This window comes from Hyperolius riggenbachi, chromosome 4 (genome assembly GCF_040937935.1).
Source record: "Hyperolius riggenbachi isolate aHypRig1 chromosome 4, aHypRig1.pri, whole genome shotgun sequence".
Classification (NCBI taxonomy): domain Eukaryota; kingdom Metazoa; phylum Chordata; class Amphibia; order Anura; family Hyperoliidae; genus Hyperolius; species Hyperolius riggenbachi.
The window spans coordinates 370,359,878-370,379,837 of record NC_090649.1 but is presented as its reverse complement, the minus strand read 5'-3'; the positions used below and the strand labels follow the sequence as shown (position 1 = coordinate 370,379,837).

Genomic DNA, 19,960 nt, shown 5'->3' with positions numbered 1-19,960 from the left:
TAGGAGCATAGTACACTCTCATTTAAACAAAACATATACACCTTTATAAATAAAAAGAAAATTGAAAAAATGTGATAAAAATTATGATAAAAAATTATGATAAAAATTAGGTTAAAATTGGTGTATTATTTCAAAAGAAGAAATTGTTGTAGGACAGATACCCTGCTGCATGTAGCACCCATTGGCCTTACAAAGAGCAAACCCCCCACACCCTTCTCTTCCATCCACCCCCCCATCCGCAACACATCAACATGCATATATGAAGACTCAAATTACACAGTAAGACCAATAGGGGATAGAGGAATGGAATACAGTAGAGGGGAATATAATGAACCAAAGAATGACAAATCCACTGGAAGTTGGCCATATATATACACTCATGTGCATACGTGTGCATACACGCTTCCGTGCACACGCCTGAAATGGCGCATACACACATATGTACACACACCCTCACGTACACTATCTCCCCAAGCAATTTCAAATGGGCTATTGAAAACAAATAGGCCCCATTCCAAAATTAGCGTATAACCGGCTGAAGGTGGCTCATTTCTTCTAAACACTTATTTAGACCCCCTGGTTCAAGGGTCCCCAGTTTCAGGATCCAAAAGGACTCGCGTCTGCACAAGACGCGGTACCTTTCATATTTATTATGGTGTACCGCCTGCTCCATAATAGTGGCCCTCAAAAGCTTGAAGTCTCTATTATGGACAAGATGAAAGTGTTTAGATACCCCATGGTTTAGTTCTCCCTTTTTAATATTAGACCTATGTTTATTCAGTCTCATCTGAAACTTTTGGGTGGTACGACCAACATATGAGAGCCCACATGGGCAACTCAATAAATAGATTACATATGTGCTATGACATGTTAAGAAACTTCCTATATTATATTCAATCGAGGAACTAGTTTTAAATGTACGTGCCCCATCATTCAATGTTTTACACGAAAGACATTGCCTGGATTTACATGAGAAGCACCCTACTCTATCATCCCTTCTAGTTTGGAATGGGGCCTATTTGTTTTCTATAGCCCATTTGAACTTGCTTGGGGAGATAGTGTACGTGAGGGTGTGTGTACATATGTGTGCATGCGCCATTTCAGGCGTGTGCACGGAAGCGTGTATGCACACGTATGCACATGAGTGTATATATATATGGCCAACTTCCAGTGGGTTTGTCATTCTTTGGTTCATTATATTCCCCTTTACTGTATTCCATTCCTCTATCCCCTATTGGTCTTACTGTGTAATTTGAGTCTTCATATATGCATATTGATGTGTTGCGGATGGAGGGTGAATGGAAGAGAAGGGTGTGGGGGGGTTTGCTCTTTGTAAGGCCAATGGGTGCTACATGCAGCAGGGTATCTGTCCTACAACAATTTCTTCTTTTGAAATAATACACCAATTTTAGCTTAATTTTTATCATAATTTATTATCATAATTTTTATCACATTTTTTCAATTTTCTTTTTATTTATAAAGGTGTATATGTTTTGTTTAAATGAGAGTGTACTATGCTCCTATATTAGGAGCTGTACACCTTGGGCCGCCATTTAGGTGGTTTAAGGTAATGACATCCCCGCCCATGTTAAGCCTATTGACTAATAGTAACTGTGTATCCAGTATATAAGGAAGGTGTGTGTTTTAAATTTTATATGATTAACTTGAAAAAGCGGAGGGTGTGCCTCCGCGAAACGCGTTGTTTGTTCTTAATAAATTTGTACTTTCCCAGTACAATTTTAGTTTGATGCACCTCCTTTCTCCACGCAGCCGTGGGATTTACCCACAGCTGCCTTTCCCGGATAGCAATACGACTCGCCGCCTCTGGGGGCGAGCGTCCTGGTTGCCATAGCCACTGGTCCCGAAGGAGTCTGGGACGTGACGTCACATCCGCCTCTACGTTGAGAGCTCGGTCCCCGGCTCGGCTAAGCGGGACGCAGGCTTGCTGAGGCTGTGTACGCTGTACCAGCCACTTTGGAATCAGGTGAGACCTGCCTAGTAGACGAGGTCACTGTTTTGTATAGAAGGCTCAAAGCGCCCCTTCTTTTTATGTTAATAAAATACAGTCTAATTTTTTTTAGTTTTAGTTCTAGCAACTTCTGATTCTGCTCAAACATGGTTTCAAGATAAATGCTATTTGTAAGTTTGGAACAAACTCCAAAAATTGGAATGTTACGGATCATCTCTGGTTATGTACGTGGAGGTGCTAGATTCCAACATAAGCTATCCCTCTCCACTTGGGTCTATCGCCTCAAGTGAGGAGGTAGTTATTCTTGGCTCTCCTGGACACTGAATTGGGAAAGTTTCCCTTGTCCTTGTTATGGACATAGGTGTGTTGCAAGAGGGAGGGCAGAGGATTCTGTCCACCTTTCACAGAGTTCCCCCACGTTTATGACCATGTGGGTTAGTATTTTTCAGGCAGCAGACACAGACACTAGTCTTTCTGGCAGTACTAGCCAGCATAGAATAAAATGTATAATAAAACGAGTCTAAGGGACAAGGGCATACTGATTTTTTCTTTTTAATAAAAATGTTTTTAAAGTGACACTGAAGCAAAAAAATAATAATGATATAATGAATTGGTTATGCAGTACAGATAGTTAATAGAACATTAGTAGCGAATAAAATAGTCTCATATTTTTATTTTTAGTTATATAGCTTTTTTTATAACATTGCATCATTCTCTAATATTTGCAGTTTACACACTGCACTCAGAATTCTAAATGATTTCACAGAGCAGGATAATGACCTTTTGAACTTTCCTCTGCAGAAAAAAAATACAGTGACAGACACTTGAGATAATAAGCTTCAGAAGACAGAGCTCTCTGTGACTTTGAAGGTCAGAGAGTTCAGTGAAGCTCTTTTGCATAGATAACAGCTGGAGTTTCTTAACTCTCCCTGTACTGGAACCCATATTAGACTCATATCTCTGCTGCTACTGTTTTATTTCTTAGATGTACTACACTTACAAATCATCATCTCATAAGTTTACTTTCACTTTAGATTCCCTTTAACAAATTAAAGATAAAAAATAAACACACTTTAAAAAAATAAATCCATTCTCAACTGAGCAATGGGTGTTGTCATCTGAGCAGAGCATGTAAAAAGTTTCAGACACATCTATCATTTTTTACATTAAAGAATGTCTCCCACATCTAAAATCACTAATTGTAAAAAGAAATGCCAGGACTATAATTCAACAGCAATATGTGTTTTGTATTTCATATGGTAATAGCTTAATGAGTTAACTATGGGTGCTCAACCTCTTCATGTGGATGGCACCACTGTCAGTAATATGATCAGAGCAGATATCATCAGATGAAAACAGATTGAGTGGGGTCTGACTGTAGCCATAAAGATCAGTGTTTTCTGCACAGTGCCACACAAAACATAAATGACTTTGTTGTATAATAATACTAGGGGGGTGGTACTCCACCCCCAGTACTATACATACATCTCCTTTGGAGGTGTTCACCTTCAGGGTGTGGTATTATCTACAACCAAGTAGAACCAACCAGGAGTGCGACCATCCAGTTTCGGTAGGACCTGGAATACCGAGCAGGGATGGTTATTTTCCCGTTAGCTATATACGGTGGTTGCTGGGACTGCAACCCACATTTGTGAGTGTAAATACTCGTATACTACAATCTAACATCTAATACCCCGCAATACTGCACCATTTGGCTCCTGGTCTCTCCTTGTCATACAGGTGACCGTGGTATGTGACCACTTTTTCTACTTGTTGTATGATAAGGTTTGCATTGGCATTCGCCTAAGTACCGTATACATAATGCTGCAACTATTAAATTGTCATTAGCATTCCAATACTTGTTTGTATTTCAACCAATTTCTTATATGTTGTAATCCAGTTTTCTATGTTTTTTTTTTAAACAATGTTTTATTTAATTAAAAGTTGTAAGGTTTCCTCATAGGGTATACAGCATTTGTCACAATACAAGAGATATACATGCATTTATTTTGGAGACAAGTTATGCATCCTTCCCATTTCCGATGGTTATAGTAAGGAACAGTCTGCCGCAGTCCTCTGAGGAGACCCCCCCCCCTCCCCCCTTGAAACAGAACCCCGGAAAAAAACCCTTCCCCCCCAACCGGTGAAAAACTGGCCCTCCCCGCCTCCCCCCTCCCTTTGTCACTGTTTCTCCATATAATACCATTGTAAAATATCTAGCACATCATTACTGGTCTCTTGTTTTAGCCTTTTCATGCTTGCCTAAATATTATGAGTCTATGGTCTTGTATTTACTTTTGGTCATATTTTTTAGTTTCCCCAAGCTTCCCTGTAAATCTCTCACCGCGTACCATGCAGTATATTTATAGGGTTCCATAATGTCTCTGATTTCTCGTTGTGTGAAAGTGGCAGAGATGAATTTTCCCCAAATTGCAAAGTGTTTCTTGGTGGATCTCTCCTTATGTTGCTTTGTTTCTAAATTGTCCAGGTTGAAAAGGTGCAACAATTCTTCTTTTAGGTCCCAGATCGATGGTACACTGGGGTATATCCATTTGTTGTATATTACTCTCTTGGCAGTGATTAGTATGAGATGTGCCAGCTTTGAAATTTGTGCAGGTATTGTTCCGCATGAAGTTGGTTGTGCATTGGGTACATAATGGAACAAGCATAGCTGTGGGGAAAGCTCAATATCAACATTACAGATCTGTTTGACATAAATTTTGACCTTGTTCCAGTAACTTTGGATCTTATCACATGCCCACATACAATGAAACAAGTTAGCATCTTGAGCTGAACATTTGGGACATTCGGGTTTGTAGTGTGGGGGTGGGGACTTGTACCTAATATTAAAAGCATACTTTGCTCGGTGTATTAGTTTATAGTGGGATTCCCTCCAGTTTTCACTCAAGACTAGTGATCTGACAAGCCTGTTCCCTTCTATGATGGCCTCCCCCAAATTTTCAGATGCTATGTCTTTGAGCCAGGCTTTGAAATTATTTTTTGCTATTGAGGTAAGATTGAGAGATTGCAAGCTGTGATGGATGTCTGCTTAGTTTTCTATGTTGAATTGATTCTTCATTGATGATTAACATAAACAATTTTAGTCCATCTGGATATTAGAAATTTGCTGTTCTCAGAGAACTTAAAATAGAAAGGGCTTGATTCACAAAAGCGTGATAACTGATAGCACGGCCGTTGCGCGCAAACCTTCGTTTAGCACGCGGGCGTAAGCCTTTACATGTGCAAACCTTTGCGTGTGTCACACCACGTGGTAACTGCATAGCACGGCCATGCTATCAGTTATCACACTTTTGTGAATCAAGCCCAAAGTGAGGCAAGCAAAGCTGCTACTAACAAGCATTCACATTCCCATTGCTATTTGCCTGAAGCTGGCTACACTAACTTTTAGAATTTGTTTTGCGTTTAACCTGTGAGGTCAACAAAATGTACTAATCACTATGGTATACTGTGACAAACATGTAAGCAGACCACCAAGACTATAACCAGTCTTGTAGACAGCTATTATGAGGCATGTATACTGTAGGTGTAGGGCATAGGGGTGCCTCTGGTGGATTTAGGGGTTTCTTATTCTTGTAAACAGCAACTAGCCATAGCATGTGTTTGATTTTAGAAGACTGAACAGAATGTAAAAATAAGATAAGAATATAATTGACAAACTCGTTATCAAAGTATGGAACGTGTGTGAGCCCCATAGCTGTGTAGTGGCCAGTACCATGCCTGTTTAGTTTGAGGCCCCTTTTACACTTGCATTGAAATCCTACATTGCATTACCTTGTTTTACTGCTGGGTAATACAACATCAATACAAAGCAATGGAGTCTAGTACACTTAACGCATTGTGTTGCGCCGGAAATGCCCGATCCGCTGCCAAGCCAACACAGGGGCAACAGTGCATTACTGCCGGGCTTACAGGGCAGGGGAAGTAATGTGTGCCAGTGGGGGATGCATGTTGTAACTTTCAGAAAGGTTGGCAGCGGTGTTGTGGCATGCATGCATGGAACAACAGAATACAACCAGGAATCTCAGTGACGTACTTCCTGGCCAGCAGAAAGTACATCACTGGGTGAGGAGTGGGGGCATTGCTATGCATATGACCCTGTCGGCACACTCTGCCGCAGGGTTATACATTTGTGAGTTTGTGCATTGCAATGCGATGTCAGGTGTAAAACTAGCCTCAAAGGGATCTGACTGGTTGCAGTGGTAGCCAATAACACTTCACTTGCTTCTCTTTAGCAAGGAATGCTGCAGTGGAAGTACCAACTTATTATATTAACAGGTTTATTAACCATTCACATTTTACTTCCCATGCAAGTCTGTGTACAGAGGATCCCCGGTTAGTACGGATATAATAGCCTGCAAATATAAATCATAAGAGCTGATTTTCTTTCATTATCATTTTTTTCAGTTGGATGTGCAGCTCAGTATGCTGAATGCTTTATATGAATGAAAACAAAAATACATTTTTGGCTAGTAGTTCTTTAAATTTGTTTATTGTTTTTATTAAGCATGCACAATTATGTTTTTTCTTTTTGCATTCCTTTTTTTTCTATCATTTTGGAGATGCAGCATTTTCTTTTATCTCAGCCTCCCAGTCTTTCCTCAGGCAAAAGCTGTAAATAGCACCATCTACAGGCTGCTCTGGCATTATTTCAGTATTGCAAATTCTCCTGCTTGACATGCTTCAGAAAAATGCATGACGTGCAAACCGCTAATATGAAAAATAAATAAACATACAATACCTGTATTCTCTGTACATTTGTCATACAAAGTGCTTGACCATTTTTTCTTCACACATTTCAGATTAAATTAGTGAATATAAACTCCACAGACATTGCGGATGGGAGACCCTCCATTGTGCTTGGTTTGATATGGACCATCATTCTGTATTTTCAGGTAATCCTCAACTGTGACTGCCATTGGCCTCAATTCACTAAGATCATGCTGGAGATAATAAGGCAAGAGAAAACTTACCACCACATAAGAGAGAGTTATCTTATCTCTTCATTCCTTAAGTTACCTCCTCTGTAGTTAAGTTAGCTCCTCTGTAGTTAAGTTACCTCCTCTGTAGTTAAGTTACCTCCTCTGTAGTTAATTTACCTCCTCTGTAGTTATTTTCACATGCAGTTAATAAACAGCCTATCTTTAACTCTGGAGTTATTTTAAGGATTGAAGAGTTAACTTAAAGACAGAAGAGTTACTTTAGGTTTGCCTGAGGTTAAATGTTTCCTGAATACTACATGCCTTATCACCATGGTAACAACTCTAGAAGAGTTATTAAAGACAGGAGATAAGCTTAGTGAATTGAGGCCATTGTCTTTTATGTTTGTAGAAATATTAGTAACAATAACCTTTTATTGGTTGGATTTTAGCTACGTTCACAACAGTCACCTATGATAGGTGCCAGAGCCGGGACAAGGTCCTCCAGCACCCAAGGCTGAGACACCAAAGTGCGCCCCTCCATCCCTCCACCCCAGCCGTCACACACTGATTGCTCTTAGACTAAGAGGCACCCCAGGGCCCCCAACACCTTAATCTCTAGTTATCTGGCTTTTTGTCACTTCCATGTATCTCCTTTTCTTATTTCTTTCTGCTTCAAACACAATTAGGAATGACAGCTGAATGAATTGTGCGCCCCCTTCTACACTGCGCCCTGAGGCTGGAGCCTCTCCAGTCTATGCCTCGGCCCAGCCCTGATAGGTGCACAATGCATTCCCGTGACTGTGCAGTAATCCTTATTACACTTGCTGTCAAATTGGACCCATTGTACTAAGTTAAATAATTTTATGAATATTATTCATATGGAGGCTAGGAAATTCCAGTTCTACTAGTAGAACTCAGAACAGGAGAAACAGAGGTGCCAGGGGAAATACAATACTTAAAATAGCATAAAAAGGTAATGGTGGGCTTGCCTTATCAAAGAGATCACATGAAATGTAATTTCTTTCTTTAAAAAAATAGGGACACTCAAAAATTGCAACACACATCCCAGGCTTTTCCCTTGGCACCCCTGTTTCACCTGTTCAGAGTTATTATTGCCCACTTTAGAAGAAAGGTTGGACCCCAACCCAATTTTACAGACTGCAACATTTTTAGCCTAAACGGGGTTATGTTTATTTGCTCCGCCTGCATCGTGCTTTAGGTGACGCTCTTTTGTGAGTATAGTCATTTCTTCCCATTATGATGAATTACTACATTGTATTTGGCTCCTGCTCTTTCTTTTCTTTTATTTTTCAATACTAAGAGCAAGAAATCCAAGAGTTCCTCAGTAAACAAATCGGAAATACTTCCTCCACCTTCTGCTCCTGTATGGATGCCTTAGAAAAGTTTAGTAATCACTGATCCCCCCCCCCCCCCCCCCCCCCCCAAAAAAATGCCTCTTTGTAGATTCTATTTTGCTGGAGGTAGCAGCAGCATTGCCAGGCTGCTCTTTCTATGTGCCTGCAATGCCCAACCAGCAATCCTCTTTAACCACTTAAGGACCACTTCCTTAGCGGTAATTCCGCGTCAGGCTCGGGACAGAAAGCCGCAGAACAGGGTGGTAATCCCGTGCCTGAGTGAGTTTCATGCAAGAGCTGCTGCAGACTTCTCTGTAGTATGTTCTTATTCTTGATTTTAGGGTTTAAAAGCTTGTGAAAAAATGTTATGGCTTTTAGACTTTAAATCTGGAAATAATCATAACGCCAGGGAGGTTGAACCCTCCTAAAGACCAGGCCATTTTTTACAAAATAGGCCACTACAGCTTTGAGGCCTTGCTGCAGGGCCGTACGACTCAGCACACAAATGATCCTCCCTCCCTTTCTGCCCACTAACAGAGATCTCTGTTTGTGGGCTGTGATCGCTCCCCTAATGTTTGTTTATTATATATAAATATATATATATATATATATATATATATATATATTTTTATAAATATTTTTCTGTTTAATTGTTTTATTTTCCAACCCCTCCCTCCCCTAGCCAGTCTATGACAGTGGCTGTCATAGGCTTCAGCCAATGAGAGCTGATTGCTCTCCTGCCTCCCAGGGGGACAGCCATTTCACACGGCTGTCCCTTGTACAGCGCTGCCGTAGACCGCAGCGCTGTACAGACTAAATAGACAGACTAAACAGATGGCGATCGCCGCTGGGAGACTGATGGCGGAGCGGAGATCTCCTGCAAATCACCACCCCATGACTTTCCGCCAATCGGCGGTCCTGGGGCTTCCACTGTGGTCATGCCCATCGGCGTGACGCGATCCCCTAGAGGGTAAAAGTACATTTTTAGGTTAAAGGGCCTACCCTGGCGCTAAATGGTCAAAGCTGCACCTCCACAGGCATCCCCATGTTCACGGGGCTGTGGAGGCTATAGTTACCCTAAGTGTTTCCCTACCATTTTGAGAAACTCAGAAAAAGGTTTCCTGTACCCTATAAAATATGCCCAACATGGGTATTTACAAATGGTTCAGCAGTAGGTAGAAAGCAACCCCTCCCCCATTCTTTGAACTCCACACTGCCTTCCCTCCATCTCCAGGCATATCCGTAAAGCTTAATCTTTATTTAGGTCCCATCTCTGTGAAGAGGTGTGGCTTTACAGTAGCAAACCTTATCCTGTAGTGAAAATAAATATAAAACCTGATGAAGACAAATTATTTTTGTCTATTGTATCTGCAACTTCTGTCTTCTGGTATAATATATAGGCCATAGTCATACATTGGGACTTCTTAACAGGAAGCATGTTCCGAAGTACTTCTGGCTTATGTTTCAATATAGAGATAAAGATACTGTAATTCTTGTAAAGTTCCAGGATACCATAGGGTATATGCAATAAACTATGTTAAGCAGAATTACGTACTGCACAATGAGTAGAGCAGAATGCAGTATATACTGTACAATGCTTTACCCTCTCCATCGTGTGTAGGACTTTATGCATGTAACTCTGCTTAACACAGTTTATTGCAGACACCTTCATGATACAAAATTGTCCAAAAAGAAGTGTTCTTTATTGCACAGACTTGCAGGATCCCATCTCCATCCTTTGTTTAGAAATAAGTAATGTTTCTGTGAAGATGCTATGCTGACTTTATTGTGTTTATTTGTATTCATCTATTATTATCATGTTCAGATAAGGCAGGCAAGTATTTGAACATGTCAGTTTAATTCCCTAAGCAGAAACTTAGTACTACTTTAGAATGAATTCCAGCTTCTACCCCTGGTGAATGTCAATGCATCTCCTGTCTGAATAAATTGTACTTGTCGAGTTTGTCTGTTGCAGAAATGGATATGTGACTAGAGCCAAAGGATAGCGCAGGCCCATTCTGTATGACTGTTGGTGTGCTGTTGTCCCCTTCAGAAATGGTCTGGTAGTGGACATAGTCTGAACCAAGCCTTAGACAGAGAGTGACTGTACAGACAGCTTAGGAAGTATTATACATTTATGTAGCTGATAACGTTTTTGGAAAAAAAGGTGTTAGTTACAAATGTTATTCATTGTCCAATGCAATGAGAAATCATGATATATTCTTAAATGGTGTAACAAAATGGGCAAGTAAGAGCATTACACACTATTCAGCAGGGGCTTTGGGCCATTGTATTGGAGTCATGCTTACACAAGACAATTTTTGAATGGCCATCTTATCCTTATTGATTTTGCCTTATCCTTATTGGTTCGGTCTTAATAATGGTTTAGGTTTGCTATTATGTATAATCTTTTTTTTTTAGATTGAAGAATTAACCAGCAATCTTCCACAACTTCATTCACTGTCTAGTAGCACATCTTCAGTGGACAGTGTAGTAAGCTCAGACACAGCTAGTCCTCCAACCAAACGCAAAGTGGTCACCAAAATTCAGGGAAGTGCCAAGAAAGCCCTACTCAGATGGGTACAGTACACTGCAGCCAAGTAAGTTTACATGTTATGTTGCTTTACTGTTTATATACACTTCTACATTTTCTCTGCTGTGTTACAGATGTAAAAATGATCATTTGGGGCCATCCCAGCTGAGTGCAGGTTTCCTATGCTGGATCTGTAAACACCAGCAAGTGAGGGCATTGTTCCCCTGCTTGCTGGAAGCTGCTTCACTGCTGATGGGGCACTTGTTGCTGGTGCTGACTTGCACTTTACAACCTTGACGTGCAATGGCTGGCTCTTTTATCAGGTGTTGATTGGTGCTGAGATGCACGGACTCTGGGACTCATGCTTGTTAGTGATTTATCTAACGCTGACAGGCATTTCCCATTGACTTCTCTGGTTGTCACAATATTAGCACCTGCATGATTAACATGGCTATACTTGCAAAAAAAAAAAAAAAAATCAGGATTTTATTGTAATGTCAATCATTGCTTTGACAAAACATAAACTTATTTTGGTATGTATAAAATTAGTGTTTATCCATCAAAAATGCCACAAGCAGTTTAATAAAGACTGGTCATGCTGGCTTAGTTATAAGTTGAAATTAGGAGAGTAGTGATGTTGTACTCGGTATATGAAATTTGGAAAGGCAGTTGGGGTGCAGGAGGACGCATTCAGATCAAGAATGGAAGTTATAAGCTGGATAGTATAGAATGATGCAGATACTCTATATCTTGTATGTTTTGTTTTTCTGTTACACTGTATAATGTGTTGTTATCGACCATGCAGTGCAGTTCGCAGTTTATGTTAACTGATATATATCTATATATAAAAAAGGCTTTAACCCTTTCCCTCCCAGGTGATTTGTCCAAAACGCGAACATCTACTGCCAAGTAATTTTGCACTCATTAGGCTTACTTAGCATTTTTGACAAGAAAACCTACATGAAATAGGACATATTATATATTGTTTTTTTCCGTAATGAATTGGGCTTGAACACTGAAACAAATGAAATATGTTAAAAAAAAAAAAAGGAAATAAAAATAAAATATTTTTCTTTTGTGTTTTTTTTTTTAAAGGAAGAATTACATTTACTGACAAAAATGTTACTGCTTGTAAAAGCCTTGATTCTGCTGAATCCAATGATACCAGATATGTACTGATATCCCACTTTTCTGTCCTGGAATAAGTGCTGCCAGTACAGGTAGCCAGATATAGGTGCAGCCAGTATAGGTAGCCAGGAATAGATGCCCCCAATACAGGTAGCCAGGTATAGGTGCAGCCAGTATATGTAGTCAGGTATAGGTACCCCAGTATAGGTAGCCAGGTACAGTGGCTTGCAAAAGTATTCGGCCCCCTTGAAGTTTTCCACATTATGTCATATTACTGCCACAAACATGAATCAATTTTATTGGAATTCCACGTGAAAAACCAATACAAAGTGGTGTACATGTGAGAAGTGGAACGAAAATCATACATGATTCCAAACATTTTTTACAAATCAATAACTGCAAAGTGGGATGTGCGTAATTTTTCAGCCCCTTTGCTCTGAGTGCAGTCAATTGACATTGCCTGATGAGTGCTAATGACTAAATAGAGTGCACCTGTGTGTAATCTAATGTCAGGACAAATACAGCTGCTCTGTGACGGCCTCAGAGGTTGTCTAAGAGAATAGTGGAAGCAAAATCACCATGCAGTCCAAAGAACACACCAAACAGGTCAGGGATAAAGTTATTGAGAAATTTAAAGCAAGCTTAGGCTACAAAAAGATTTCCAAAGCCTTGAACATCCCACGGAGCACTGTTCAAGCGATCATTCAGAAATGGAAGGAGTATGGCACAACTGTAAACCTACCAAGACAAGGCCGTCCACCTAAACTCACAGGCCGAACAAGGAGAGCGCTGATCAGAAATGCAGTCAAGAGGCCCATGGTGACTCTGGATGAGCTGTAGAGATCGACAGCTCAGGTGGGGGAATCTGTCCATAGGATAATTATTAGTCGTGCACTGCACAAAGTTGGCCTTTATGGAAGAGTGGCAAGAAGACAGCCATTGTTAACAGAAAAGCATCAAAAGTCCCGTTTGCAGTTTGCCACAAGCCATGTGGGGACACAGCAAACATGTGGAAGAAGGTGCTCTGGTCAGATGAGACCAAAATGGAACGTTTTGGCCAAAATGCAAAACGCTATGTGTGGCGGAAAACTAACACTGCACATCACTCAGAATGCACCATCTCCACTGTCAAATATGGTGGTGGCAGCATCATGCTCTGGGGGTGCTTCTCTTCAGCAGGGACAGGGAAGCTGGTCAGAGTTGATGGGAAGATGGATGGAGTCAAATACAGGGCAATCTTGGAAGAAAACCTCTTGGAGTCTGCAAAAGACTTGAGACTGGGGCGGAGGTTCACCCTCCAGCAGGACAATGACCCTAAACATAAAGCCAGGGCAACAATGAAATGGTTTAAAACAAAACTTATTCATGTGTTAGAATGACCCAGTCAAAGTTCAGATCTAAATCCAATTGAGAATTTGTGGCAAGATCTGAAAACTGCTGTTCACAAACGCTTTCCATCTAATCTGACTGAGCTGGAGCACTTTTGCAAAGAAGAATGGGCAAATATTTCAGTCTCTAGATGTGCAAAGCTGGTAGAGACATACCCTAAAAGACTGGCAGCTGTAATTGCAGCTAAAGGTGGTTCTACAAAGTGTTGACTCAGGGGGCTGAATAATTACGCACACCCCACTTTGCAGTTATTGATTTGTAAAAAATGTTTGGAATCATGTATGATTTTCGTTCCACTTCTCATGTGTACACCACTTTGTGTTGGTCTTTCACATGGAATTCCAATAAATTTGATTCATGTTTGTGGCAGTAATGTGACAAAATGTGGAAAACTTCAAAGGGGCTGAATACTTATGCAAGCCACTGTATAGGTGCAGCCAGTATAGGTAGCCAGATATCCAGTTATAGGTGCCCCAGTATAGGTAGCAGGTATAGGTGCCCCAATATAGGTAGTAGGTATGTGTGGCCCTAGTATAGGTAGTAGGTATAGTTGCCCCAGGAAAGGTAGTAAGTATAAATGCCCCAGTATAGGTAACAAGTATAGGTGCCACTGTTGTGAAGGGGGCCGACATCATCCTCCATCTGCATAGACCCCCTCCTGTGTAAACCCCCCCCCCCCCCCATGGCTCGAGCGCAGCAGTGTAGTCTGTAATTACTCACCCGATTGCTGGCTCCATGCGGTGTCCTCTCTGGCAGCAGGCTCCTCTCTCCTCTCCTGATCTCTGTATGACACATATGTAGTCACGCGTCATACAGGAAGGAGAGAGTGCAGACGGCTGCCAGCAGGGGACAAGGGCATGTAGTCACCGGTCAGGTGAATAAACTCCAACCACTACTATAACCCATATTAGGTTTGTTGTTTCCGTGCTTGGCAAGGAAAGTTTTAAAGCAAGTCTGAAGTGAACATAATAATAATAATAAAAAAGGTACCTAAGGAGAGGGAAGGCTCTGGGTCCTATAGAGCCTTCCTGTTCCTCTCCTCAACCCCTTGTCCCCCCTGCAGGCTCCTCTGTTTAACTCTCCCACCACAGGAGGCTTCAGCAGTCTTTTGTGCCTGAGTGCTCCCAGAGTCTTCCAAAGATCACCCACAGCGGAAGAGAGCAGTTTTCGACTGATTGGTCAGAGACTGCTAACGGGGGAGGCAGTGCAGGATTGATGGGACGAGGAGAGGAACGGGAAGGCTCTATAGGACCCAGATCCTTTTTTTTATTTTTGCTTTAGGCTTACTTTAAGTAGACCTGAACTATTGCACAGAAAACAAGGAAAAGACAGAAAAATCCACCCTGTGTGTATTTAGAGAAAAAAACCTGTCTAATTTTCCCTCATTTTCAAGTAAACACAAATTGTCAGCACAGGAATTCAGCAGTCTAGACAGACACAGCTGACTGGTGAACACGGGAGGTTAACCCTTTCTCTGCCTCCGTGAAACCAGTAAGTAGACACACTGCAGATTTATTGAAGGATAAATAAATACATTTCTCTTGAAGAAATGTTTTTCATTGAAGGTTATTATGCCGTTGCTTATTTTTTAGAGCAGAGAGGAAGTTCTGAGATCAGTTCTGCTTTAAAGCAGACCTAAACTCTTGCACAACATACAATGAAAACACATATATTTGCTAAGCAATTGACTCTGTGTGAGTTTAGAGAGATCAACCTGTCTAATTCCCCCTTTTCAGCAAGTTATCATCAAGTGCAAATCAGGGCTGTGCCACGGTGTGCTGTTTTTCTGTGTTAATATGTGAACACTGAATGTTAAAGTGTACCAGAGCCCACAGCAATAAAAAGATTTATACATACCTGGGGCTTCCCCCAGCCCCACCCACTCGGATCGCTCCCACGCCGCTGTCCTCCGCTTCTTGCAGCTCTGATACCGGGTCCCGTCACTGCCGTCAGTCGGAGACAATCTATGCAGGAAAAGTGCGCTCTTTGTGTATCTCTCCAGCAGCCACTGGAGAGATACGTAGAGGGCGCACTTCTCTTACGTCAGACTGGCTCAGACTGACGGCAGTGACGGGACCCAGTATCAGAGCTGCAAGAAGCGGAGGACAGCGGCATGGGAGCAATCCGAGTGGGTGGTGCTGGAGGAAGCCCCAGGTATGTATAAATCTTTTTATTGCAGTGAGCTCTGAGTCCCTTTAACACTTTCTGTGCTTCCAAGAATGTCCAGGAAGTTAACACTTTTTTTTAGGATTTCTATAAGTTGTAACAAAGAATTGTTTTTCTTTAAAGGTTATTATGCTGTGGCTTATCTTTTGGAGCAGATAGGAAGTTATGAGTTTAGGTCCATTTTAATAAAAATAACTTAAAACAAAACTATAAAGCTTATACATTTTCAATTCAATTTATTTTGTTTGTGTAAAATAATCTCTAGTTTGCTTTGGGTTTGGAAACAGACTTGATATTCAGCTCCTGGCTGGGTAGCGAGTTCTACTATATGGAGAGGGAAGGGGGTGGACATGCAAACAGAATCATCCTGTAGGAACTTACTTTAAAGTTCTCACAGAACCAATACATCAGTGTACAGAGATCCATATCTGACCAATGTTAGATTGATAAAACAACTGAACATTGTTCAACCTGTCCTTGTTTTAATTGATTTGTATTATAATAAAACAAAAACAAAAAACGAATCTATGATATATGTCCAAAAGTGTACACCACCTTGTCCTGTTAGGGATACACTCTTTTTCTTCTCTTATCATAAACAGTTGGATTTAATAAAAAATCTGATGTCAGGAGATGAGTTATGCTGGGTACACACGCTATGATTTTCCATGCGATAGATGCATCCGATTGATAAAATCCCTCATGTTCGATATTACTCCAGATCGATTCCGCGCTCGATTTCTCATAGACGTGAATGGAAAAAAGATAATAAAAACGAGCGAAGACAAGAGAATCGAACGCAGAATCAAGTGCGGAATCGAGCGTACAAAACGATCGAATGAGAAATTCGAACGGAGAAACGTACCATGTCTACCCAGCACTACTTGCACCCTCATGATACTGGAAACGCAAGTAGTTTTGATAATTCAGGTAATTAGAAATGACGGAAAATCAGCATTGTTCTAACTTTTCAGTCATCTTGCTGCCACACAGGCATTTTAATGGTGACGTATATTTTCCCAAGTAAGGAAAAAAAAGACATAAAGCCATGAAAGCAAACACTATTCATATATTAAAGAAGTGAAATATGACTGTTGTAATTTTAATAGAATTCATAAATGCTAATGTCCTGTCCATTTTGTCGCTGCTTTAGACGCATGGGGATCGAAATAAAAGATTTTGGGCCAAGTTGGAGAAGTGGCATTGCCTTCCACTCAATGATCTATGCAATTCGCCCAGAACTGGTAGATATGGACAAACTAAAAGGGAGAACCAATCGTGAAAACCTGGAAGATGCCTTTTCAATAGCAGAAACAGAGCTGGGAATTCCAAGACTGTTAGACCCTGAAGGTAAGAGGTGTTTGTAATTCACTATAATAAAGTTTGTGTCAGAAAGAACATTTTTAATGAATAGTTCAAAATACATTTTTTCAACTTAAAAACTTTTCTTTCCTCAGATGTAGATGTTGATAAGCCTGATGAAAAGTCCATCATGACCTACATCGCTCAGTTTCTCAAACATTATCCTGACCCTCACAACACATCAGGGGATGGTCGTGAAGAAGATGTGAGTATCAACAAATGGTTGTTACAATAATGTACTTAATAACTACTTGCAATATTTAACTTTTATGGGCTCTGTTGTGCTTAAATACTGGGTTCATTGGTTCCACCAAAGTTAAAGCGGTATAAAACCCTGACATAATATTCAATAAAAACATGTTTTCCTACTTTTTATATGCCATAAGGTTATCATATTTGCTTTTGTGCATAAGTATTATTATTCATTTAAAAATTACAAGTTCCCAAAAAGTACATTTTTTTTTGCTCTGAGAGCTGCCTTTGCATTTTATACATATGGTTTTATTCATCTTGTATTGAAGGCAGACATGCTTTCTGAGTGTCTTTCTGTGTTCAGGAGAGTCTGCACAGTCAGAGAATGTGTCACATTCCTCACTTGATACAATTAAGTAAACACAAGATAACATAATCTCCAGTTTGGATGCCTCCAGCTTTCTCTGCACTGATCCTGTGTTTAACTAATTGAATGCTGTTCTAGTAATAAAAAAATGGTGGTAGTATATAATATGCTGTAAATAATATTTTAGAGCAAAGAAGAAATGCTGAGTTTCATTAGACTTTAATGTACTTTCAGTTACTATATTTTAACATTCAATACGGAGTTCATGGTATGTACATTATATAGGGTGGAGTATTGTGCTGTATTAGCCAGGCCTATTTTCAACATTCAAGCAACCAAAAAGCACACGTAGCTAATCCCCGTCGGGGCTGAATAACCAAGATTGAAAAGAAACTGAGGGGTCTTCAAACTATGCTATTGCCTTTCCTAAATAGATGACAATTGCAAGTTATTACTTCTTCCACATGTCCAAAAAGAAAAAGAACACCATACTGTATCACTGAAAGACGGTGGGCAGGGCAGATACATGCCAATATATAGCCAAGTATTTGACTAGAAACACAACTTTGGCTTTTCATTTTACAGTTTCTTAATTCAGTTTGTGGACAGATACTTTAGTTATGGTATACATGATCAGCTTTGGATACATGCCTTGCTTACAAAGGCATAAAATAATGATTTGCATATCTCCACCCACTGCACTGATGTAATGCATCATGTCTTGCTTTTTGGACTTGTGAAAATGATATCCTTTGATTATTTTATGTTTTAAAAAGGTAATGGTGTACCGTACTTTTCAGTGCTTTCAATCAAGGGCTGTTGCTTTTGGTTTACTTAAAACTTTTGGTAATTCTGCTTCTCATAACTAGGAACCTTACTCCCAAAGAGTCATGTAATTCCATACCTTGCACTCATAAAGGCCAAAACAGTTAAAACAGCTGTCTGCAAACTGAATGAAATGACTTTGCTTTGTGAAATGAATGGCTTACCTGTGTGCTATAATACAGTCACTGCGGATGCACACCTCCCTTAGAAAGGCATAAAGGAATTATGTGCATGGCTCCATCTCTGGACCTAGAGTGGCATTTTACAGTCTTGTCTTTTGAACATAAAACATTTACATGGGATAGAAAAACATGCTGCAGACATAGGAGTGATAAAACACTGTGCTAAAACAAAAATGTGTGAAATGTGTGTACAGTAATGCGCTTCTTCAACCAAAAGACAGTGGCCTCAATTCACTAAGCTTTATCAAACACTTTATCAAACGTTTGATAATTTACCTCATGGGAAAAAAAATCTAATTTTGAATTCACTAAGGTGTTATATTTATCAAATGTTTTAACGATAAAACGTTCAATAAGTCTATAACACCTTAGTGAATTCAAAATAAGAATTTATCCATGAGGTAAATGATCAAACATTTGATAAAGTGTTTGATAAAGCTTAGTGAATTGAGGCCAATGTGGGATAGATGTGATGGACAGAAAGGTACTAGGAAAAGAGGTAATCAGCCTATAGGAGAGTTATACACAAATCTACAACTACTTCAAGTAAGTTCGTAGTCATGTACCATAGTTCAATTGATGTGGCAACCGCATAAATTACTTTACGATGGTCAAACATCCTAAGTCTCTCCTTCTATATCTATAGTAATGGTGAAACCCTACCCTATAACACCTTGGTAATACATAGCATTGGTCACTTAACCCTTAAAGCCAGGGGTTACTTTCCAAGATACTGATAGGTAATGGCAATGTGGGTAACTGTAAATTGAAAGGTCCTTTTGTTTTTTTAATTTTCTTCTCCTTGTACAGAATATAACAAAGCAAGTAAAGGCTGTTCTCAGCACTAGCTGTATTGTGACCGGGGGTGAATTATTACACAGGTGACAGTACTTTTGGAAAAATGCTGGTAGGATAAATATGTGAGCAATACGGAACTGTGGGACAGTTTTTATTGTGTAGTAGGCCAAACTGTAATTCTGCTTGACGTGTGATTTGAGGAGTGAGCTAGAATTCAGTCCAGGGGTAGTTCTCTTCCACCAGCTTGTCTGAGAGAAGATCTGTCATAGGGTAAAAGACATGGAGAGCTGATGTTTGTTATGGGACACTTGAACAGTTTATAGCAAAGGACTTGGGTTCAGAAAAACGAGGAGGTACAGTGCGGTTTTGACAAACTCTTGTAGAAAAACTTTATTAGTACAAAATATCAAAAAATGTTTAAAAACTTTTTCAATTCCACACACATCATTAGTCTTCATATAATCAGATCAAATGCCATGGGGCATGAATGATTGAAGCTAATAAATAAGTATTGTATTCTGGCTTGGTATAATTTTGAAGGAGATTTTTGGATTTTACAGGCAATGACACATGTTCGTTTCGGGCTCCTTATATCGTAAATTTGCCCTTCATCAGGCCGCAATACAAGTTTTCTAAAAAGCAAACAATAAAAACAAATATTAAAACTCAGAAAACAATAAGCTCAAGACAGAGCAAAAAGGGGAAGGAAGAAAAGCTCCACCATTGTGATTACTGGTATGAAATGCACCTGGTC

The 19,960-nt window shown here is 40.1% G+C and overlaps 1 protein-coding gene across 11 annotated transcripts in view; it reads left to right on the top strand.

Annotated features, from left to right (window-relative positions):
• The window catches only part of SYNE1 (spectrin repeat containing nuclear envelope protein 1), a 707,535-nt gene that overhangs the window by 172,190 nt on the left and 515,385 nt on the right, over positions 1-19,960 (top strand). For all 11 annotated transcript variants that reach the window (XM_068232018.1, XM_068232025.1, XM_068232014.1 and 8 more), the window contains 4 exons: positions 6,790-6,882; positions 10,686-10,864; positions 16,634-16,830; positions 16,938-17,047. In XM_068232018.1, the coding sequence (XP_068088119.1) occupies positions 6,790-6,882; positions 10,686-10,864; positions 16,634-16,830; positions 16,938-17,047 (579 nt within the window). The remainder of the gene's footprint in view (positions 1-6,789; positions 6,883-10,685; positions 10,865-16,633; positions 16,831-16,937; positions 17,048-19,960) is intronic.